At 39.6% G+C, this 25,005-nt stretch overlaps 1 protein-coding gene across 1 annotated transcript in view; it reads left to right on the plus strand.

The window, feature by feature from the left end:
• Nucleotides 1-25,005, plus strand: part of tln2b (talin 2b) — a 148,631-nt gene that overhangs the window by 93,483 nt on the left and 30,143 nt on the right. The window contains 19 exon segments of the mRNA XM_036576080.1: nucleotides 2,721-2,887; nucleotides 4,169-4,297; nucleotides 6,281-6,394; nucleotides 6,567-6,680; nucleotides 8,317-8,451; nucleotides 8,712-8,840; nucleotides 10,822-10,924; nucleotides 11,974-12,182; nucleotides 13,114-13,233; nucleotides 13,797-13,994; nucleotides 16,800-16,939; nucleotides 19,797-19,890; nucleotides 20,177-20,266; nucleotides 21,509-21,631; nucleotides 21,898-21,975; nucleotides 21,977-22,042; nucleotides 22,148-22,309; nucleotides 22,449-22,589; nucleotides 23,394-23,575. Coding sequence (XP_036431973.1) covers nucleotides 2,721-2,887; nucleotides 4,169-4,297; nucleotides 6,281-6,394; nucleotides 6,567-6,680; nucleotides 8,317-8,451; nucleotides 8,712-8,840; nucleotides 10,822-10,924; nucleotides 11,974-12,182; nucleotides 13,114-13,233; nucleotides 13,797-13,994; nucleotides 16,800-16,939; nucleotides 19,797-19,890; nucleotides 20,177-20,266; nucleotides 21,509-21,631; nucleotides 21,898-21,975; nucleotides 21,977-22,042; nucleotides 22,148-22,309; nucleotides 22,449-22,589; nucleotides 23,394-23,575 — 2,494 coding nt within the window.

Raw genomic sequence — 25,005 nt, forward strand, 5'->3', positions numbered from 1 at the left:
GGTTGTGTGATATGGAAAAAGTCCTTGCAATGGGATTTTATTCCTATGTACTGTGGCTCTGTATCTTTGCCTTGTAATACAGTGACTCTAAAAAGGCACGGTATTATAAGGCAAATACAGTGTACAGTGTAAATTTTAACCATTTAACCAATGGTAAACTTTAATGATTATGTTTAAGTTTCTTTATAAAATGGTTAATAAAATGATATTTGGTTCAGAGAAAAACACTTTTAGTACAGAGTAATTCAGACTGATTGTATATAGAAAGTTTGGAGGAGAATTCCAGCTAGACTGCTCTAAGAGCCTGTTTCCTCGCATTAAAATGTGTTTTGTGTCCAGATTGCATCTGGATAAACTTTGGTCAGATTCTATTTACGGTTTTCACTAAAATGCATCCCCAGCGTGACTAGATGAGATTCAATTGTTCCGTTTTACTTTTGTTTACTTTTCCCACTTTACTGTATGAGTGGATAAGTTTGACCTGGACATTTCATTTGGCCTGTTGAGCATGAATATCTTCAGCCTAAACTTCAGCCTCATGTGTCCTCCATCTTTAGTTTTGTTGTTTATTCTCTCTTTTTTTTAGTTATTGAAAACAAAACATAGTACACAACTTCAGATGCATATAAAAAATGCCTATAACAATGTACACATACATAAATACATTTGCTAGGGGGATATACATAACCACAAAAAAATCTTGAAGTACACAGAACAATTAACAGTTTTTGTTTTATAAAGGGCTGAATTAATTGAGTTTTTCAAAGGCAACAAATTGGCCTTTCGCCTGAGAATTTACACTTGAATGTAAAATTTACATGTGAATGTAAAATTTAGCCTTTGTTCTTTATTCTTTTACCTGCTAGTCGCCACTCAGCAGACACATTTCTGCTCACGTAATTGTACACAAATAATAAAAACACACTCCGTTTACACTTGAAATGCGGTCAAGATCCATCTCTGATCATCTCCGAATGTGATTTGAGTGATCCGATAGTAATCCGCTCACAATGTGTCTTTGGGGTGTTTACACCTGGCTGTTCGTGCTGTCATGTGGTGAGATCATGAACTCAGAATTGTATAAAGGCATTTTAGTCTGTGATGAAAGTGCTTTAATTGATAATGAACTGAAACACAACAGAAGCCTTTTTAGAGAATAGTTACAGTTGAAGTAAAGTAAAGTACAGTTGTGGAATGGTCTGCTTAAAATAATGCTACTTGTTTTGAAATTGTGTTTCCTAACACAATGAACTTGTTAAATGAATGGTTCAACAGAAAATGTAATTAATACACTTTTCCACTTAATCCAGATTAAACTGATCAACCACAATGTTTGATGTCCAAAAATCAACTTCTTTAGCCTAGTAGCTCCAGTTTATAAATAATGTTGCTAACAAACATTGGAAGTCAATAGTCACCCAAATCTTTTATGCAACTACATTCCCAAAACATCTCTCAACCCACTTAAACTACATTCATTAAAGTCCTACAGACTTGTCGATGTGGTTTAGGGCACATTATGACTTATTGTGAAAAAATAAAAATAAATTAAACTTCGTCATGTAGCTGAACGCTGAACACCAGGCAGCAACAGCTGTGCTAAATTCTGACTCCCTGTGCATGCACACGTCACACAGGCATATGGACTACAGATTATACAGTTTCTGTTGTTTCTTTTTAGAAAGAACTGTTAATCTTGCTACTAATCTTATTTTTGAAAATACATATGTTTAAAATAGAAACAACAGAAATCAACAGAAAAGCAAAAGACACACATGTCTTGGCTGACAACATCTGAGGTAACTGTTAAATGGTACACATGTCCAAATACTTTTCTCCATAAATTCAGAATGCAATAGTGAATCAATAATGTGACAAGACTGATCTGCACTATTTTTTACCAAAATTCAACTCTGTCCAGTTTTTAAAAGAAGCTATTTTAGTGGGCAGTAAGCTTTTATTTGCTCATACAAATACTAATATTAGCATAAATGCAAACTATATTAATAGTGTAAGTAGTGATTATACGTCTCTCAGCATACTTACTTAAACATTTCCAAACCTGTCCTTGTGGCAGGCTGCTGTTAATTGTAGTTATACTTCAGAATGTGGTTTGGTTAACCAGCTCTTCATTAAAGTTAATCAGGTGCACCAGTGATTAAGTTTAATAAATCAATAGGATGGTGGGGGGCATGGAGGAGAAATCTGGAAACAAATCTGTGTTCTAACCAACTCAAATGTTATCAATTACTTTTTGAACAGAAGAAATTCTTGGTAAAATTTACTGTATTTACTGTATATATTTATGTTTATTTGTTTTCGTTATAAATGTTATATATTGTTTTAACTCACAAAAACACACTGCTGAAATCAGTCGTTTTAAACATATTGCTTAGGTTCCAAAGACTTTTGCACTTTAATTTACGATTGTTGGATTATATGAATGATTTGATGCATTAGAACACCCACAGAAACTTTGGTCAAGATTCTCGCAGCACACAGTGAAAACACTGTGATTGAGTAAAGAAAGCTCATTTGTATACTGCAGCCCTCTGAGACATTAATATTACAAAGTGCAGTATTGTGATAATGACTGGCAAACAACAGATTATTCGGCTCCAGCTCAGTGTCAAGGATGGAGGTAATAAGGTGAAGCTGAAATTTGAAGGCAGACGTAATGATAAGTGTGTTTGTGTGCGTGACTTTATGCTGATTCTTAGGTGAGATGGTACGGCAGGCCCGTGTTTTGGCCCAAGCAACATCAGATCTGGTGAACGCCATGCGTTCGGACGCAGAAGCAGAGGTGGACGTGGATAACTCCAAGAAGCTGCTGGCTGCAGCCAAACTGCTGGCTGATGCTACTGCCAGGATGGTGGAGGCTGCCAAGGTGAGAAGGGGGGCTGTATATTCTCAGTAGCCCCGTAACCAGTGAATGATTGTCTGTCATGTCTGAATGGTGTTTGGATTAGCTAATGGGTCAGATAATGTCCAGTAAGAACGGGCATTTTCATTTCAATTTGTTGCTGATTTTTTTTCAGTTCAGTTTATTGTACAGTATGTTAGTATTGTGGTATTTTATGTTAGTACTGTCGTAGATATTTGCTCAGATTTCACCACTTTTGCTCAACATTGCTAATTTTATTTAAAGGTAAACTGACTAATCTTTGTGGCATGAATTGTCATACACAGTTGATGCCTAGACATGAAGGCTACATGTAATTATTTGCTGTGCAGTGTACCCATATAGAAATACAGAACATAAATGGGTTGCAACTGTGTCATATTTGAAGCTGTGAAATGCAGGCTTATGGTTCGTTAGATGCTTTTAATCCCTGACACGTTAGCCTCGATATCCCTCATCACAGATACAGGCGGGTGGCATGCAGTTTCCTAGGTAACACTGAAAGCTGCTGATGCATGTGCCTTGAATGTATGCATTAAGAGAGCAAGAGAGAGAAAAAGAATATACATGATTTTTTTCCTGCAATAGCTATGGTTTAGGCTTAGTTACACAGAACTGGCTTGGCTAAAGTGATTTTGCTATGAGAATTTTGAATTCCCTACTGATTTCTGACATGAAACAGTCTAAGATTCACCATCCTTATTGTGGATATATTTACGGGGCCCATATCCTACACTTTTCTTGCATTTTATTTTTTCTTTCTTGAGGTCCACTCATGACATTTGTGCGGTTGTATGTACCAGAAACAGTCATAATTAATTTTTCTATCACTCTTTCTCCCTTGGTTTTTGTTGCTTTGCCTGTATATATATATATATATATGTGCTGTCAGAAGAAAACCACGTATCTCCAAACTGATAAAGGTGAAAAAAAAAGTGAAAAACAACTAAACTGGACACACAAGGTTTTGTTCCGACAGCAGCGTTTTATATATATATATATATATACATATATATATGCAAGTGATCTCTGTTCCGATTGGCTGCCCTGTATTGTGCCTCATTTAAAAAGTAAGCTAGGCTGAATGAATCAGGTAATGTCCTTGAATGAGCAGGCTAAAGTGCTGTGGGCGGATATAGGTAAATGAGTTCGTTTTCCTGACATCAAGAAAAATCATTAGTATAATCAGTACTTTCTTCGGTGATCATTCACAGAATAGTCTTTTAGGAAGGCGATCTTGTAACAGCAATGTGTGCTTTGTAACAGGGGGCTGCTGCACACCCGGAGAACGAGGACCAGCAGCAGAGGCTGAGAGAGGCTGCAGAGGGACTGCGTGTGGCCACCAATGCTGCAGCTCAAAACGCCATCAAAAAGAAGCTTGTCAACAGACTGGAGGTGAGAGATACACTCTGCACTGCTGTCACTCTCTCTCTCTGACACTAGTCTGACACAGCTACACCTGCTGCCGCACAGCCATCACAGCCCCTTCTGGTGGTGAAGAGTTTTTTAGTGATGTGGAATTAGTTAATGAAGTGTAAGAATGTGTGATGAGGCCTGAGGAGGACAGGGGCAAAGAGCACTGCAGCCTCTAGTGCTCTTTTCATTCACACTACAGCCACTTCCGTTGCATTGGATAAAAATGGTGCTTTAAATTTACATGATTTAAGTGTGACAGTCATGCATATAAATAAAATATATTACATTAACGCAATTATTATCTATATACAGGAATTGTGTGGATGTAGCGCATTTTATTCATGTGCACCCCGATTTGAATAATGTAAATCCAAAGCACCACTCTGTGCCCAAGGTAAAAGAAGCTGTTTATAAATAGTTGGAGTGTATTTTACAGGACTTAGCTGCATGTTTATCGAAGTGTCCTCCTTGTTATGAAGAGTAGGTTTTGCCTAAATAATAATTTGATGGTTTTCTTTCATAAACTGCTGTTAAAAGCTTGTATTGAAAATGTGTTTCAATTAAATCTTATAAAACGTATTGCAGTGAACATATCACATGCATGAAATACTGAGTGACAGTACTTTATCTTTTCTCAGTATCAGCTTCTTAACAGCTACACATCCTTTCAGACTCATAGTGTTGAGTTGTCTTCTCACAGTGGAAGGATGGACAGAAACACTTTTGGATTTTTCAGATCTGAAGTAAGAGTGGAGCTTGATTGTCTTGTCTCTCTTAAAGATGAAAGACTTAAGTACTGTTTATCTGATGGTGACATTTTGGTGGTCTTTGAGGTCTTTCACAGCTGTTAGGAGTCCTGTTTTCGCTACATCTTCTACATCATTTTTTCTATTACATTGTTTTTTTCTTTTTACTTCCAACTTCATATGCGAGTGGATCATTTTACATCTAATCTCAAAAATATGTCCTACAAAATTAAATACTTAATGATCGTTTTCACTGGAAATTCTTTAAACGAATGGTGGTCTCTGACTTGCACAGTACTGTATAAAGGGTGTTGATACTGTATCAGCAATATTACTCTGAGGTGTTTGATACAGATAGGTCCTGATATACTTTAGACTTGTGCTGTAAAGACCTTGAAAGATAATAGAACTTTCTGAAGCTACCCACTATTTTCTGCTTGTTTTCCCCAGAGGTTCTCCTCAAACCTGTCTCTTTATCTGAGGTTCACACTGCTGTTGTGCACTGTTCTTATCCCGAGCAGCTAGTCTCAAGTGTTGCTAACAGACTGAGCTGTTTGATTGTCTGCTGCTAGAAGAATGTGTTCTGTGTCCCTGATGGGACTTCTCTTCTCCAGAGGGATCCGCCAGCATTTGGAGCCCTGTTTGCCCTTCCCTCGTCAACAAAGATGTCATTGTTGTCGCGATTGCTTTTTGTTTCACCCTTCAACCATCCTCCTCCAGAACATGGAATGTCCCTTCTTTCTGCCACTTTCCTCCATTTTGACTTCAAAAGCTCATCATGGAGCTCAGCAGTCATTTGCACTAGCAGACACGCAAGGCTGAATGTTTTATGAATATTTGACTGTACTTTTTTGCAAGAGTAATCATCATATTGAAAGAAGGCAATTGAATGCAGCAGTTATCACAAAATAAAGGACGCACAGCTCAAAGACTTCAGAGGATCACAGAAACTTCCAGAAACACTCTGCACTCTCACTTGTCTCGCTTATCTGTCAGTGTATTCATTGTATTTGGGCTTTAAAGATTTTAATTCAATGTTTTTCATACTAATATCCCAGCATAATTGCTTTAGGTTGTTATAATGTTGCACTTAATGTATTCACTTGTGTCTGTAAACTACTACTAGGGCAAAGTACAGTGCATGCTTTGTGTGTATTTACTTTTGTTTATGCTGAGCTGTAGTGTTAATGGGAGATGTTTTATTTATTTGGGTCAGATTGCTGCCAAGCAGGCTGCAGCAGCAGCTACTCAGACCATCGCAGCTGCTCAGAATGCAGCTGCTTCCAACAAGAACACCGCCTCTCACCAGCAGCTAGTGCACAGCTGCAAGGTACCGTGGCTGAGTGTTTCATTTAGTTCATTAGACTCAGAATGTTCATTATTAGCTTTCGTTACTTTCACTAATGTATCTGTTCTGTGATATTCGGTAGATGCTCTAGTAAATGATGAGAGCCGAAAAGTTTATTAATCTGGGGTCTCTTTGTGTGTGCATGTTACTGAAGGCTGTAGCAGACCACATCCCTCAACTGGTGCAAGGCATGAGAAGTAGCCAGGCCCAGCCAGAGGACTTGAGTGCCCAGCTGACCCTCATCATCGCCAGTCAGAGCTTCTTACAGGTGCAGCCTCAACTACTGAATTACATTATGTTGTTTGGAGACACTTCTTAGTTCACCAGTTTTTTACCCCTTTAACTTTAAGGACCTGGCCTGTCACACTTCAATTCCTCACTTTTGTACTTACATACTTTACTGTGGTTTCTTAGTTACTGATTGATAGTTACCGGATAATAAGCCTGAACAGTAAGCCCAGAGGAATGTGTCAGGCCGCCGTGTACTGATATACCATCCCAGTGTGCACCGATGACATGGAAGGTGGTGCTCAAACCCTGCCCATCTCCCTTTCCACTGTGAGGCCACTGTACAATGCCTGACGTTTGATCCTGGTGGCCGAGCTATGGGGCAGGGGTAGTGACAGGGAGGCGGAGCAGCTCTCTCTCTTTCCCTTTCAGCTCAGGTGCTAACACTGCTCTGAATGAGAGACACCTGACACTGGTTTGGGTTCAGCAGTGTGCTCACCTTTAAAAGGTGCAAAGAGGAAAGAGAGAAGGAGAGACGAATGAACAGCAAGAGGTCTCGGAAGAGCCGAAAAGCTCATGTGTGACTCTGAAAAGTCTATGTAGAGGCCACTGATAAGTGACAGAGTTTTGTTTCGTTTCAGTAAGGAAAATAAACTAAAATGTGAACTGTTGCAACCATCACGCTTGCCTCAAGCACCCTTCTTCTCCCTAGGGTAGCGCATGGCATGCTACAAGGGGTTTTGAAGGAAAATTCTAATGAATTTTCAAAAATTTCTGCACAATTAAAAGATGTAAATAAAGTCATTCAGAGTGGCTTAATCTGAAATGTGCCATTCTAGAGAAGCAGACCAAGTCAGAATTGTTCACAGAGGTGGTGAGAGGATGTCCAAAGCGTTTAAAGAGTCAGACGTGTCTCTTGCCTGACACAAGTGAATTAATGAATTAATTCCGTCGATTTTTAACAATTTCTGTACAATTCAATTATTAAGATGTGAACACAGTTATTCAGAGTGCTTTGATGTAAAAATGTTCCATTCTGGAGAAACTTGCCGAGCCAGAATTATTCACCGTGGTCTCAAAAGTTCATCTAAAATCTCCCTCACACAAAGTTATTGCAAGAAATGGTCACTTATATGCTACCCGATACCTGAGACCATGTTTTACAGTAGTTTTCTGATAAAGTTTTGATTTAAAATGTATTTTTTAAACTACATTCATGGCAGAGAGATACATTGTAAGCAAAATATACCTAAATATACCTAAAAAAAACATACTTTTTCAGATTTCCCACTGTTTTGCCATTATTAGTATTACAAGAACTCAGAAGACATGCTAAGTTCACTGGTCATTTTGGATAGTAAATAAAATGACTATATTTGTGTTGCAGACATTGTGCCCCCTGGTTCATATCACCACCACTGTAAAGACATGAGTTGGTTAATTTCTGTACAGTGAATCATTTCACATCAAAACCGTCTGAATGATTTTTTTACGTCACAACCATTGAATTACACATAAATCAGTAGAATTCCCCTTTAAGGGGTTCAGTTTTAAATGACCTTTGGAGCTCTACAAACAGTAACATTTAAGACATTTACTTTTGGGGGGTTTTCCAGTACATAAATGGAAGAAGCATGGACTCACAAAAGATTTTTATTGTTGGTTTTGTCTCAAAGCCCGGCAGCAAAATGGTGACTTCAGCAAAATCAGCCGTTCCTACAGTAACTGACCAGGCCGCAGCTATGCAACTGGGTCAGTGTGCCAAGAACCTAGCCACCTGCCTGGCAGAGCTACGGACAGCTGCCCAGAAGGTATCACCAACTCCTCAACACTCATTACACAATCTAGTACTACCTAGAGCATCCTGATATAAGAATTTCATGGTAACTATCTTATCTTTCATTATGGTTAATGATATTTTCATGATACTGTAGTAAAAAAACACCGAAAAGATAATACATACATATATGTAGGGTCCTGAATGTTAATTTTAAAAGCAAGTTTGAAACTGACTTCAGTGGGCTGCGGCAGTGGTAAGGAGTTATTTTGTGTCTATTTTAACCTGTTTTAGGCTCATGAAGCTTGTGGGCCTCTGGAAATAGACTCAGCTCTGAGCGCAGTCCAGACCCTGAAGAACGAGCTCCAGGATGCCAAGATGGCCGCCCTTGACGGACAACTCAAACCACTTCCCGGAGACTCGGTCAGTGCTTCATAAAGCTTATAGGTCTCAAAATGCGTTTCAAAGGGCCCATATTTTACAACGTTCTTGCATCATATTTGTGTTTTTCCCTGAAATCCACTTAAAACTTATAACTAAAACAGTCATAAAAACAGTCCAAATGACCATTGCAAAGCCTTTATGACTAAGCAAACTCAGTCCCTTTGAATCATAAGGTTCTGTCTGGGTTCTGGGCAGATTTGAGATATTGAGCTTTAAAGATTTTGCATTCCAGATAGCAAAACTGATATGTGGAGCAAGTCTCTAATGATGAAAATGACAGACACCTTAAATTTATTCTAAATGTTTAACATCAAAATCCTGTCAAATTTGTAAATGAGTTTTTATGGAAAAGGCAAAACGCAGATAGAACCTTCTAATCCTTAGAACTCACTTTCTGCTTGGAGTTATAAGGTTCTATCTGGCAAAACATGAGGAAAAGCAATGATTTTCAAGGAACACAAACAGTTTACTCATAATTTATTTTAAAACATAAAATGAATGTTGTAACAGAGTGTCTACATGTATCAGAAAGTTAACCTTGTTGCTTTCTATGACATTTCCATGACTTTTATTTTATTTTTTATTTTTTTATGACATTTTATTATTCCTTTTTATGACATTTCTTTTTTAGGACAAATCATATTTTTCTTATTCAAAAAAGTATTGTAGATTAGGTATAAAGGTTAGTGCTAAATATTTTGTCCAGTGCACAGGTCAATTTCTGTTAGAAACCATTAGTTTAAGTTTCCTTTGTGTTAGTCAGCAATGAGCTGCTGTAATAAACTGTCCCAGCCAGTGAGTGTAGCAGATCAGTCTAAAGGCAATATAATATTTTGTTTTATATCAGAAATGTTGACTCGAATTCACCAAAATGACTTATTTAGGGAGAAAGAGGAAAAAGAAAAGATGAACGAATGAAATAAATGTTTATGTTGTAATTAAGACCCCATCAATTCAAAAGTATAATATTTAATGACCTTAAGGCTTAAAATTTTAAAAACACAAAAAAAAACTTTTTAAAGAACTCCAAGAAGACAAAGTTATATAAACTTTTTCTGCAGTCACAGAGCAGTGCAGCGACATGACAAAGAGGCCGAACCTGATTGGTCCTCTTGTATATATTCGGATTGCTGATTGGCTCACAAATAGAACCTTATAGAACCAAGGTAATGTTTGACTGTGGAGATAGAACCTTTTTGTTTTCTAGATAAGCAGTCCCAGAATGCATTCGACTGACTCAAATGTCAGATAGAACCTCATAATTCCAAGGGGGTGAACTGTTTTTGTCACTGTGCCTATAAGACTAACACATTTAGAAGACCTCCATTCTGGTTAGCTGCACTGTACTGTGAAAGGACTCTGGGCTGAAATATACAGAGCAAACTGTTAAGAATCCACAGGGATGCCAGACACAACGTTTCATTGTTTTCTTCACCATAATAACTCTACTACCCACTATCTGCAGTAACAGCACTCCATATCTCATCTTTTCTGCATGAACAAGCGGGCTAAACTACTGTAAGATTAAGTCAGTCATATGCACTGAAAAGACTGCTGTTTACTGGGCTGCCTTTAATTTTTTATAATTGAACTAATTATAAAAACTAACTGTTAACTAACTGTTAATTTAACAGAACATGAGCCTGGGTCTTAAATTCTGTTGATAAATGCAGTAAACTCAAAATTCCAAAGCAGCCTGGTAATTAATGTTTTGAGTTGAAACACCAATTTTGTTTTATTAATGTTTAAGTGTCTTCATGGTTATGACATCATAACCATGATGAATTCAAAAACAGCCAGACCGCCTCTCAGTTTGTTTTCCGTATGTGGATTATATGAATCAGGCACTGAATGGTATGTTTTGAAACTTCAGGAATGTACAAAACTTTTATAATGGTCTGTGTTAGCCAACATCCATATAGGCTATAGTGGCTACATTCTTTCTCTCTTGCACATGCAGCTGGAGAAGTGTGCTCAGGACCTGGGAAGTACCTCTAAGGCTGTGGGCTCTTCCATGGCCCAGCTGTTGACCTGTGCTGCCCAGGGCAATGAACATTACACTGGTAAGGCCAACTTTAGTCATTCAAAGTCATAAGAAATAGAGTTGAAGAAAGCAGGGAAATATAATAGGACTCACACATTCAGGACAGACAGTACAATACAATGTCTAAAATTCACTTGGCATAATAGGACATAATTTCATTTCAGTTCCTTAGAGCAGACAAACCGTTGTCCTTCTTTATAATCTGAAGAGATATTTGAAATTGGTGCCACATGCAGAGCACTCAATCACTCCTGCAGGCTTTGGTTTACATAAACTTACACTCAAATTCTAACAGAATTAATGCAGAAGTGCTGTTTCCTCAATGGACAGACTTTCTGTGAAGGCTGTGTTGCTGCTCTCCTGTGTAGTCTGGTGATTTTTCACTCTCTCCACTGGCTCGATGGCTCGTCTCAGAGGTGCTTGTGGTGCTGGACTGTAATGGCATTGCTGGAACAATGTGCTTTCTGCTCTTTTTGCTCTGCTTGCTTACCCAGCCACTGCAACCCAGGGTGCCATTCCCCTCCCTCATTAATCTTATTTTCACTACATTTAACATAGCATCAGCAATCAGGGGCTACTTGGCTGGATAATGCAATTTGATGCAATTTGCCTGCATTGGCGCTAAACCTTTTTCTTCCTGCGGGATAAGGAAAGGCCAGCTCTCACCTGGAGCCTCCATTTACTGTCTGGCTCATTCGCTGGAGCGGTGAGGGCAGTTTTGCATTGGCCCACCCCCTGATGGTGTTGCTGTGGAGAGGGCTGAAAGCTGGGGCTGATAGGTGGATGATTTTTGCGCATTATGTTACTTAAGAGTAATAAAGAATGCTTTGAGTGGACCGGTTATTTCACACTCATGTTTGGGCCATTTATTGGGAAACATTATGGAGATGGAGTGGTACAGCGTGGGACCTAAAAGTGCTGTTACAGTGAATGGTGTCTCTTATCTGCTCTCGGGGAAGTAAAACAACATTGGGGAGCATTAAATGTAATGATGGAATTTATGACAGTTGAGGAAGCCTTTCAGGCATGTAATTTTCTGTGTATGTGTGTGTGTTTGTGTGTGTTCAGGCGTAGCTGCGAGGGAGACTGCTCAGGCTCTGCGGACTCTAGCCCAGGCTGCTCGGGGAGTGGCTGCCTGCACAGTGGAGAGGCAGTCAGCAGCAGCCATGCTGGACTCAGCCAGCCATGTGATGGAGGGCTCAGCCATGCTCATCCATGAAGCCCACCAGGCCTTGGTCTCCCCCGGTGATGCCGAGAGCCAGCAGAGACTAGCCCAGGTCAGACACAGAGGCTGCATCACATGACCTTCACACCAGACCAGATCGAATCAAAGGCAAACTCATTAGTGCTTCTGCTGCAGAGTTAACCTCTTTAGCATGGCCGCTAGAATACAGTCATTTAACCCCTTATTCATTTACTACTCATATTAAGTTATTAATCTTAACTTATTGTAGACTGCAATTATTGACTGAGTACTATGATATTACTACATCATACTGGTTAAATGTAAGTTATATATTCACAGCGTAAAGAATTAAAATATGGCCCACATTCAGCCCTTGCAGAATGTTTAAGGGGTTAAATTAGATTTTGCATTGTATAATATTCTTTATTATTCTGTATTTTTTCTTTATAGAAGTATTTATTTATTGTTTTTCTGAATTAATTTACAGCACAATTCAATAAATAATAATTCATCATTAAGTCTGAAGCACATTTCCTGCACGTGCAGTGAGTCTTTTTTTTTTTTTTGGAAAAGTTCTGAATTCCACTGCTTCACTGCCATTCCCTCACTTGTTCGCTCCCACTCTCTTCTCTCTCACTGTAGCTCTCTCTCACTCTCACTTTCTCACGCTGCTCAGTAAAAGTTGAAAAGTAGCACATCACCCACCTCCTGAGCAATTATGTCCTGTTAACTGAGCTATTTTCTATTGTCTGTTTGGGACTCTGCGGCCTGCTTTCTGGAAGGCTGCGGCATTTTTCCTGATTTGCTGGGGCTCCTCTGGGAGATAAACATATTGCTTGGCATATGTCTATGACAGTGGCATAAATTAGGGACATGGATTTCTCTGCTCTGCTTTGGGGCTGATTAGCATTTTAGATTCAAGCTGCTTTTCCCTAGGACATTGTAGGGTTGTTAGGATGCCTGATGCAGTATCACAGCACTGACAGTACATTTGTGTGTGTGTGTGTCTGTGTGTGTTTCAGGTAGCGAAGGCTGTCTCCCACTCTCTGAATAACTGTGTGAACTGCTTACCCGGGCAGAAGGATGTGGACATGGCTCTGAGGAGCATAGGAGAAGCCAGCAAGAAACTGCTGGTGGAAAATGTAAGTCTTCATTGTTTGGTTTGTAGAGGTAGAAGCACATTTTGTTTGTAATAAGTTTTTCTTGTTTGTTTTTTGCTTTTTACACCATTTGAAAACTGCCTTTTTACATTATGTGCACATTATTTAAAAACCAATGAAAATAGCACAAAATTTACCTGAAATAAAATCTTGTTACGTTAACGTACACAAAACATACAATACCTTTTTTCCATTTCCTTTAAAGTTTGTTTCCTTTCTTCTTTTTTGTCAGTGAAAATGCGTTAGCTTGTTGTATTAAATGTTTGTATTCTCATTTTGACCGTTTTCTCTGTTTTCTCAATGCTCAGCAGTATAGAAAACAGGGGTTGGTTTTGCCTCAACATACTTTTATATGAAGGTTTCAGCGGATGAATTACCTAGCTTAGTGGTCACCAGCTCATTTCTTAGAGACTTCTACACATTCAGCTCAACACACTCAACACAGTTCAAACATTCTGGGAAAACATTTCTGATTACATAAAAGACTGTTGTTTTGACAGGTCTCAGCCACAGCACTGCTAACCCCTCTCTGTCTCTGTGTGCAGTTGCCTCCATGCTCCAAGTCCTTCCAAGAGGCTCAGACGGAGTTGAATCACACGGCCGCTGAGCTTAACCACTCGGCCGGGGAGGTGGTACACTCTTCTCGCGGCACCAGCAGCCAGCTGGCTGTGGCCTCCGGCAAGTTCAGCCGAGACTTTGATGAGTTTCTGGATGCTGGCATCGAGATGGCTGGACACACACAGGTACGCACACCTGTTAGTACACAGCTCACTGCCCTAGGGAAAAAGGTGCCACAGCAGATTTTCATGCTGCATTAAGTTATAAAGGAGCATTTCACAGTTAAACAGGCACCATGAACAATTATTAGGTCTATTAAAGATAAGAATTTGCTTGTAAACTATAGTCCTCTGACAAAACGACACAAATAGGAAACCTTTTTGGCAGATCCTGCATGGTCTCAAGTAGTCACTTCTGAATGGAAGCAAACATTCTAAAGATAATCTAATGTATCTATAACCAACCATTTATAATCACCTTAAGCTTTCCCCCATCACTACTGTACACAGAGCCAAATATATTATTACATGTTCTGTTTATTGTCTGGACATCATAGGCACTGTATCAAAAGTTAAAGGGGCATTCTGACTTAAAATTAGGTTTAATGTTATTTGTCATGTTGTTGTGTCATCTAATGTTACCTAGCTTTGAGTTTCCATTGTAATGATGATTTGAAGATAGTTGCCACAGTTATACTGTTGTAATTAGATATTTGGCTTCCTAGCAGTAAGCATAACCATGTGTGGTCCTTCTGCGTTCATATTTTAAACTCCCACTCTGAAGCAGTTCCTCCCACCTTTAAGATATGTCATCATAAGAGTTTTCCTAGTCTTTTAACCTGAAAATCTCACTCTGGAGAATACTGCAGCACCACTGTAGGATGCAAGTAAGCAATTCGTAAGTTACCAGGCTGCCTAAGTAGTAAGTCAGCAGAACGTGCAACATAGATTTTTGTTCTGTTAACTTACTATTAGAAGGTGAATTAACTCCAAATTTTAAGGCAGTCTGATAACTAACTTTAATGAATAACAAACTTTAGTGAATAACTCATCCATATTAACCTGCCAACATTAGGCTTAATTTGTTACTGTACTGCCTACTGATACTGGCTACTGATGTTTGCTTTCTGTCCTATACAGATCATATGTAGTAAATTTGTGACAACGTTACAAACATGTCTTCAGCTAGCATGTATCCATTGACCAGTTTGCAGAGAGTATCAGGGAAGGTTCAAATATCCAACCAGATTATCAACAGCAAGTTTGACTTCATGATGCAAAACAGGTCTATAAATCTTTAGTATCTTCAAGTCAACAAAATTTCCAAGATTAGTGAGTTGCTGACGAATGGGCAAAACCGCATCACGCTTGGCAATTTTGAAACGCTTTTGATTCATTTGTTAATTAGACCTTCTCATTTAATTCATTTAGGCACATGATCATCCCCGGGAACGCATGCAGCACTCCATCGTAATGAGATCGTTGATGATGTTCTTGTTCTGCTTATTTTGCTCATTAATTTGGAGAGATGGGTTGGGGAAGGGGGGTGATGGAGCATGACATGCCTAATAAGAGTAAGTGAGGGACAGGGAAAGAGGGCTACATGAACAGCCATCAGCTGGTGCTGCTGCCTGTTCTATAATCTAGACCATTTAGCTCTGAGCACTACAGTGTGGTATCACTTTAGATAGTCTGTAACTCTGTATTAACCAAGTAGGGCAGCACAGAGTGGATAGTAGGTGGGTAGTAACTAGTCCTCAAGTATATGTGCTTAAATAAAATATTTTCCTGAGCATTTTTAAACCATAGTACATTTACTTCTACTAAGTATATTAGTGAGTAAAAGTATCTACTTAGTACTCAGTTACATTTTAGCCGTTAACTTTTAGTTATTAATTTTTAATTAACTTTTTTAATTTCATTATGTTTTGTTGGTGACATCTGTACTGGTTTAAAGTTTGTCAAGTTTAAAGGGCCCATACTCTACAGTTATCTTTTTCACATATTTGTATAGTTTTATGCACAAAAATATTGGTAATAGTACAGGCTGTTGTTTTTGTTACTATGCCTTTAAGACTCAAATATGTAAATGATCTCTATTCTGATTGGCTACCTATATTCCTCTTCCAAAAAAAGTTCACACTAAAGTCTTTCATTAACGCTTCTGTACACTGAGTACAGTATATTGTTAATGATCCTCTGTTTATTATTGCTTGATTTGCCAGAACACATTGTGCCTCAAAAAGCCCTCCTGCAAAATGTGCAAAACAAGCTGTTAAGTTAAGACTGAAAACTTCTGGGATGGTTAAAAAAATATGCTTCAGCCACACTTTTGTGGCTTCATTGATACATTTGCTCCCCAACAGAAGATTTTCCCCATATTTTGTGCTCCAGTAGCACTACAGTCATCATGGTTGTGACATCACAACTGTTACGAATTCAAAACTGACTGCTTTTGTAGAGGACTGTGCATTTTGAAACTTTTAAGAGCCTAGATTCTACTAATTTCCCCTGAGGTCCAATTATAATGTGTGTAGAGGTTTATGCCCTCTGTTGTTCCTCATTCAAATATCAGTTTGGACTGAAACACTGACTTCAGTATGAATGACCAGGGCCTAACTGCTGTAGGCTGAATAGGTGGATATATGTAAATACACTGTTTTTCATGACATCACATAAACAAGGTGTTCAAATCAGGCAGTTTTAGCAGCTTATTTTCCATATGTGGGCTGTATGGACTGATATGCTTTGATTGATGTGTTTTGAAATTTTAATAATGTTGATAGACTACATCAAAATCTTTTCTTTCAAAAAAATGAATACAATTTGGTTTGCATGATATGGGCCCGTTAACAGTGTTTCCATAGTGCATCAGACTTTATTTTAAAAAGGAAGGTAAATTGTTTTCCATGATACAGGCTCCTTAAGAAACAGTACCAGGTATTGTGCTGGTTGAGTGTTTGTGTCAATTTTTGTGTTTTGTCTTTGCAGTCCAAAGATGACCAGATCCAGGTGATTGGCAACCTGAAGAACATCTCCATGGCCTCCAGCAAACTGCTGCTGGCCGCTAAGTCCCTGTCTGTGGATCCTGGGGCTGCCAATGCCAAGAATCTTCTTGCAGCCGCAGCAAGGTAAGTGGATTGGTGACCATCCAAGCCATCATCAAGCCAGCTATCTAGCCGGAGGGCATGAGCAAATGACATGTAGCCGTCAGTGACAAAAAAAGACACCGGAAATTTACACCAGTCGTACACACAGAGCCTCCACACTATAAGAGAAAGATGAGAATTTTGGAAGCGAAGAATGTGTTGGAGTGGTGTGTGTTTGACTGTGTGCAGAGTGTGGAGCTAAAACCGCCTCAGGTGGAGGAGGGAGGCAGCTGCTCCGCTGGGCTTTGGGCCTGATTGATTTCTCTCTCCTTAATGAGGGAGATGGAGGCTGGGAGATACACATGAGCACACACACAAACACACACTCGCGCCCTCACACATACACACACGCACAGCCTGTGCTCATCTAAGAGGAACAGACACCAGCATTATGACAGCTTTGTATATGTGTGCGTGTTAGATACAAGACACATTTCTGATGTTTGTGTGTGGTAGCAGTACATTGTATGCATTAGGAAATAGCAGTTTATAGCTCAGTCAGTCTTTTGAGGATTGTAATGTAAACAGATATTTCCCTGTGGCTGGTTGCACCAACAGGTCTTAACTAAGAAGGTTAACTGCCAAGTCGGTCGTAGCTAAGACCATTTTTCAGAAAGTATTTTATGCCCGTCATGCCAACCAAAGTGAAAATGAGTTAATACATCCTCTTCAGACACAGTTCTTCACATTTTAATGCACAGTTACTGTTTATTTGCTGGATTTACCGTATTGAGAAAAATAGAACATACAATGTGGCCTGTGCAAAAGTTGTTTTATATTTTATTATTTTCCAATATGTTAAACTCAGCAAATAACTAAAAATTGTGCACTAAAATTTTAGACAAATGCTGTTTAATTTATATTCATCTTATTTTTCACTTAGAAATGAAATATGTAATTTGACCATGGGTGTTCAAACTTTTGTTACGACTGTACTCCTAGGCACAGCTAAGAGCGGTCTTGTTGTGCGGATCTACTTGCACTTATGTTTTGCAGCATTCCACTATGCTGGATCCTTTCTGTGTCATTTCTGTTATGGAAATGACGAAACTGGTGCAGTAACCTGATACTTCACCATATTTTTTCAAATATTACACAGAAGTTTACAATGAGCCTAAAATACAGACTTATTCCTTTATGCTTTTATCATTTACAGAATGCAGCAGTCGTCCACGCAGGATAGAAGGTTAGATTGCTCAGTCTCACGAGCTACCTTATTAGCAAATAACCTCAGAGCTTTCTGTGATTCAAATTTTGTCTTTCCACGGGAACCTAGTAAATTTTGTCCAATCAGGCCTCTCCACATCTAAACCAGATATTTTCATTATGTTCAATTGTCATGGATACAAAGAAGCATAAGAGAGCCGTTGTTTTCCCTTCGTATTTTCAAAGAAAGTTTTATGTTTGCAGTTTGTGACAAAGGCCAGTCTACTGTTGCTAAACGTAATGTAACTGGACTCACTCAAGTAGAAATCTGCTGAACTTTTTCAGTGGATGGCAAAGCAGATTTCACCACACTACAGCCATCATGCACAACACTGATCTGGCAGAGCTCCCTTTCGAAATGAATAGGATGCAGAGGAGCAAAGTTGCAAGTGGGCACGTAGTGTTAGCAGTGGACTTTCATGTGAAAATGTGTGTGGCAAAAATGTAAATTTAACACGTTTTGGATCAAAATGAAATATCTGTTCTTCTAACAACCTCGCTAGTCTCGGCAGTTCATGCTACCAAAATAGACAAAAAAGCAGAAGTAACTTCACCAAGAGTTAAACTCGCAAGTTAATCCAATTGCAGTCTGCTTAAAGCCACATTGGTGGATAAACACCATCAGATTACATTAAAAATTAAATAAAAAGTCAGTATGGGAGGCCCTGCTGAAAAGACCAATGCAGAATAGCATGTATTCTTTGCTGGTCTAAACTGGTCTGTGCTGGTTTATCCTGGTCTAGTGCTGGTCTTGTGCTGGTTTAGCTGGTCACCCAATATGGTCATGATGGTTGACCAGCATACCAGCATCCAAAACACCAATATGCTGGTCTGTGCTGGGTTTTCTAGCCATGTCCATCCAAAAATGTAGTTTGGGGGTTTGTAGCCACCGCCCTCCTGAAATACATCACAACTCTTCACATTTCTCTGCGTGGGGGATGAAGACTTTAGCACTGGAAAATCAGCTCTGCAGTCTGCGTCTGTTGTAAATAAACAAAACAACAACTACCCACTTTGGTTTTAACCAGACTTTTACGTGTGGTAATATGTGTAGACATCCGGTAAGTCTTCCTTCTTTAAGACATCACATTCTGAACAATATATGTCTGGTTTGTGTACTTTTCTAGCATAGTTAACTAATCACGTGCTGCTAATACTCATAAGTTATGAGTTAGTGAAGTTAGCTGCTTAAGTGCTGCTAGACACTGTGCCAGTTAGAGAGACTTGAGTTGCAGCAGAAAAGTGCTTTTAACTGGTGCACTGTGCAGCAGCACTTTGACCAGCAATTAGACCAGATTACAGTGTATTGTTTAAAGCAGTTTCTATAGCCTAGTAAAGGTCTAAAAGATTTGTCTTTAAGCCTACTCCCAGCTAGTAGGCATACATGCACCTTTCTGGCTTAGTGAAAATTCGGCCGATGACCAATTGCTGGTCTTAAAATTATGCCCACAAAGTTACATACTCAGAGTACGACCAGGAGTAAGTCCTGTTGGTGCAACAAACCCCTGGTGTCTTCATGATTCAGCTGAGGTCTTTGTAAGTCTTGTCACTTTTGACTCTGTGCACTTATATGTGTATTTCTGGATGTGTGTGTGTGCTGTATTGTGTTTGTGTGTGCTGTATTGTGTTTCAGAGCAGTGACAGAGAGCATTAACCAGCTCATCACACTGTGTACCCAGCAGGCACCAGGCCAGAAGGAGTGTGACAATGCCCTGCGTGAGCTCGAGGTTAGCAAACACACCTGAGTGTACACTGAGATACACCCACATACATAGTTCTGCTTTGATCTGTGTAAAGATTCTCTGACGTGAGCTGTGCTGTGTTATTATACTGTGTCTTATTGAATCACAGAGCCTTGAGCTGAAATTTCTGTCTGTATTGTATGTATATAAATACTTGGCATTTGCTAACCAGGCTCAGTAAAGAAAAAATGAGCATCTCAAAGGGAACCAGGGCTTGATGTTCTTCTCATCAGCTCATCTCTCACTCTCTCTGTCACACTTTCTTCTCCAGGCGGTGAGAGGAATGCTAGACAATCCGAATGAACCAGTCAATGATCTCTCCTACTTTGACTGCATAGAAAGTGTGATGGAGAACTCCAAGGTAAAAACACAAACCCTCTATTAACCCTTAGAAGTCTGGAGTTATCATTACATTTCATTACGCAATTACTCGAAGCCCCAGGGAACTTAAAACCGTTTTCTTTCTAATTAGTTTAATATTGTGCTAGTTGGCACAAAATACAAAAGTGTAAATAATATTCCAGTGTCCGGTAAATAAACCAATATGTTTTATCAAAATTCTGCCCTTTTGATTTAAACTGGACAGTCCTGATCTTGGGTATTGCTTATGTAGGCATTACCCAGAAAAATCACAAGACTGATGTGGCTTGTTCCACCCACACAGCTGTGACAAACAATGCGTTTCCTGCCCTCTCAGCTGGAGCTGGGGTAACTAACTAAGCTAACCTTGACAGCTAGCTCATCTGTCTGTCTCTGCCTGGTGTCTGTTCGTTTATTCATTCTTCCCTCTGTTTGACCCATCATGCCAGCATTATGTCTGTCTGTTTAAGTGTTTGTTCATCGGTACATCAAACTGGCCATGCTAGCATTCCATGTGTGTACATTCCCTAGGTGCACATCTAGCAGTACATCTTGCCTTCTTTAAGACATTGCGTACGTAGAGCCCATTTTGCTAATTTCTCCTCACTTGTGCTATTGTATTTAGTTCTACTACAGTGGCATATTAAACTGGGAGGGACAGAGGGGTGTCAGTTGTGTGCCTATTAGGTTTGAGTCTGCTCTTTTGACTTGATTTCAAATAATAACAAAAAATGTATAATAAAACTTTTTTTTTCTTTTCTCAAAACAAGACTAGTTAGCACAATACAAATTTGAATACATTTCAAATCCCAATGGAAATCTCTTCAACTGCTTACAAAGATAATTGTGGTACTGATTTTAAGTTTGGAATCTACACTTTTGAAAGAATTTCTCCACTTTTTTTGAGCTACAAATTTGAAATAATTAATCTCAAGCAGGACTGATCTTATCCTCCAAAGGTCACTGTGGCTACAAGTTTTCCTGCCAGCATAGCAGGAGCTCACATGATCAACTGAAGACTGAGACCAACTGATTTAATGAGTAGAGTCAGATGCTCTCCTGCATGTTTGTAATTGAAAACCTGTAGCCACACTGGTTCTTTGATAAGATTCGACACCCCCGATCTAAAATTACATGCTTTTGTTGTCGCCGGTGATACATGGGACTTCTAAAGGTTCAAAAGGAGAGTATAGACTAATGTAGGTAGGTAAGGTAGAATAATGCTCTGTCTTGTGTATATCAGGTGCTGGGAGAGTCTATGGCAGGCATCTCACAGCATTGTAAGACAGGCGACGTGCCAGCCTTTGGGGAGTGTGTGGGTGTGGCATCCAAAGCGCTGTGTGGGCTCACGGAGGCAGCAGGCCAGGTGAGTGTTCAGACTGCACCTGCTCAGCAGGCCAACATGGTGCTTCAGTCTAGCAAAATCCCCTGCACATAAGTTAAAAAGACAGCAGTGTATCAGCACTTTTCCTTTTGATGCAGGTCTTTTGGCTGATCCTATGAATGAAAAGGGAGAAATTCTCATAATTCACTAAAGCACCCTTTGATTATTTTGCTAGTATGAGCTATTTTGTAGTGAGAGGCCAAAGACTCTCATTAGACAGAAACTGTGTTTCTCTCTCTGATCTGTAGGCATCATACCTTGTGGGTGTGTCAGACCCTAACAGTCAGTCGGGTCATCAGGGACTGGTGGACCCTATCCAGTTTGCCAAAGGCCAACCAGGCCATTCAGATGGCATGCCAGAGCCTGGTGGACCCTGCCAGTAGCCCATCCCAGGTAAGGAATTACCATTTATTTATTTATATATTTTTTTTACTTTTATTTCATAGTAAAACCTCGTTGAGCACTCATTATCTTTTTGTTTACAAATATGCTACGTAGGTGCTATCCGCAGCCACGATTGTAGCCAAGCACACCTCAGCTCTCTGCAATGCCTGTCGGCTCGCATCATCCAAAACCGCCAACCCTGTCGCCAGGAGACATTTTGTGCAATCAGCCAAAGAAGTAGCCAACACCACAGCGAATCTCGTCAAAACTATTAAGGTGACATCTCAATTAATCGAACTTTTAACTTTAAATAATGCGCTTTATTAAAATGAAAGCTGACATTTTTCTTACATTATTCTTAAGGGTAAAGCGTTGTCATCAGTTTTATTTTAGCGTCTGTGTGCATGTCTTGTAGGCTTTGGATGGGGATTTTTCAGACGAGAACCGTGAAAGATGCCGTGTTGCCACGACCCCTCTTATAGAGGCTGTTGAGAATCTCTCCACGTTTGCCTCCAACCCGGAGTTCGCCAGCATTCCTGCTCAGATAAGCAACGAGGTGAGAGAATGTTGACCAGTAGCTCTTCAGATGCCTTATTTATGAAGTGTGTGTGTGTGTGTCTGGGAGTACTCTTTAGAAGGCATTTTCTCATCAAACTTACAGCAGGTTCTCAGCAGCACTTAGCCTCAGAATGCACCTTTATGCGTTGCTCTGTTGTTTAGAACGCATGATAAAATGGACCTACTGACTACTCCCATAGCCTTCATGAATAAGTAGGTGATTCCATTGCCTTTGATCTATTGCCTCTAATACTGTGCCAAAACAAAGCAGTTGCTTCAAGTTTCAAAGGGAATTACTATTGGTTTGATGAACCACTTCCCTTTTTTTTCAGTTGGGAAATTACTGAAAGAGAAACAAGGGTCGCCTCATTTTACAGTGTTCCTAAAACATACTTCCTGCACCTTTAAAAGGTTTATCAGTGCAGTCTGTTTAAGGGCTGTGTGAGACTATGGGCCTGTTTGGACAGCAGCTGTTGTGGAGGTAGAGCTTGTTAATGTAATTGTTAGTGGAGGAGGAGGGTATGTAAGATTTTGTGTATGTGTGTGGGCTCATGTGACTTCAGACACTTCTCTCGCTTTCTTTTTGATGTGCACTTTCAGTTGCTTGCCACTCGGTTTGATGTTTTATAATTTATTTCTCTTTTAACGCCTCTTTGAAGATGTTTATAGATTTACATCTGTTAAACTGATTTTAATCACAGTATGGCTAAGGGTTATCAGGGAATCATTTATGTGTTTATGAATGTAGGAGAAAATGATCTGTTGAATTGTCTTATTGATTCTTTTCACCCTGTAACCCTAGGGCTCGGCAGCTCAGGAGCCAATACTACGCTCCGCTCGGTCAATGCTGGACAGTTCCACTCAGTTACTGGAGACTGCCCGCTCTCTCGTCATCAACCCAAAAGACCCACCTACCTGGTCCATTCTGGCAGGCCACTCCCGCACCGTGTCAGACTCCATCAAAAGCCTCATCACTGCCATCAGGTTTGCACAGCCTTCATTTTTCTTTACAAGGGAACAGACAATAGCCTGTTTACATGCAGCCTGATAATCTATTAATAATCTGTCCATGTATACACCTCAGTCGGAATAGACTAGAATGATTGAGGCCATTCGGAAAACAATATCTATCTGATTGAACAAGGTGGGTAATCCTGTACATAATCCTTTAAATAGAAGAATAATAACCATGTAAATGCCTGTATCCGATTACATTCCCAATCGGAAAGTTTAAGTGTGCTCTGCGCATGTGCGTCGCTTCAGGCAGGAGCAGAAACTGGTCTGCAGAGGAGACAAAGTTTATGCTTTGAACTTTAAAAGACAGCAGTGGGATGGGTGTCCAGCTTATGTGTCTCAGAATGTGACGTCTTCCTCTCGCCCTTCTTTAATAAGTACAAGTGCAGTATGTTTTCCTGAGTCTGCCATAATTTTAAAGTAATTACAAACACCAGCACTGCTCACTGCTGCTCGTCTCATTCTGACTGGACTCGTATGATGCTCATTATCATGGTAACGTCAGTGTAAGTGTTTCTCTATGCATGCGCATAATTTGGAATCTGATTACTTGTAGGGTGCTTGTAAACTAAGATTATCCATCAGATTGTTGAGTAGAGTAAGCATATAAACACCTCAGTCTTATCAGAATGTATTCAGTCAGATTGCCAAAAATCTTTGCGTGTCAACATAGCCACTAAGGCAGAGACATTGTCAGAGGAGGAGACAATTCATTGGCTGAATGGTATAGCTTGTGGCCCTAAAATTGTATTACAGAAATGCCACACTTCTATAAAAAGAGCCAATCACCTTGTTTTTTAAGGTGCAATCATGAGAAAGCTCCCTTTGTTGTGAAGATATGCACGTGTGCCACTGAGAACAGCCTGAAAAAAGATGATATTTAAGCCAAAGACCATTTGCCAAGGACTGATACTTCACACTTTTTATTCTGTTTTTGTGCTCATACACTGTCACTTCAGTGTTGTTCACTGTGTACGTCCTACTGTCAGTAAGCCTGGGGAATATCCTCACTCAGCTTGAGTGAAGGAGAGGTGAAAATCAGTCATGCATCAATGCAGCTTAGACCAGTCAAAAAGCTTGTTTGGAGGAAGCTGTACCAGCTTGCTTAATTACCAATCAACGACAAAATAAATGGAAAACTTTCCAGAAGGTTTGAATGTGATCTGTCTGTAGTGAATCATTATAGTGACAACTTTTGTGCTGGAATTTCAGCTGTTGGCCATATTACTCAATACCATGCATTTCTTTCCCTTTCAGTACACTGTGAAATAGCAGCTAATGCTGTCATTTTACTTTGATTTCTTCTGACGATATATTTGCAGAGATACTTTTTTTTCTGTGGGTAGCACATCTTACAAATACATTTTCTGTCGTGTGTTATATTATTATATTAAGTAAGC

This window comes from Colossoma macropomum, unplaced genomic scaffold (genome assembly GCF_904425465.1).
Source record: "Colossoma macropomum unplaced genomic scaffold, Colossoma_macropomum, whole genome shotgun sequence".
Lineage (NCBI taxonomy): Eukaryota > Metazoa > Chordata > Actinopteri > Characiformes > Serrasalmidae > Colossoma > Colossoma macropomum.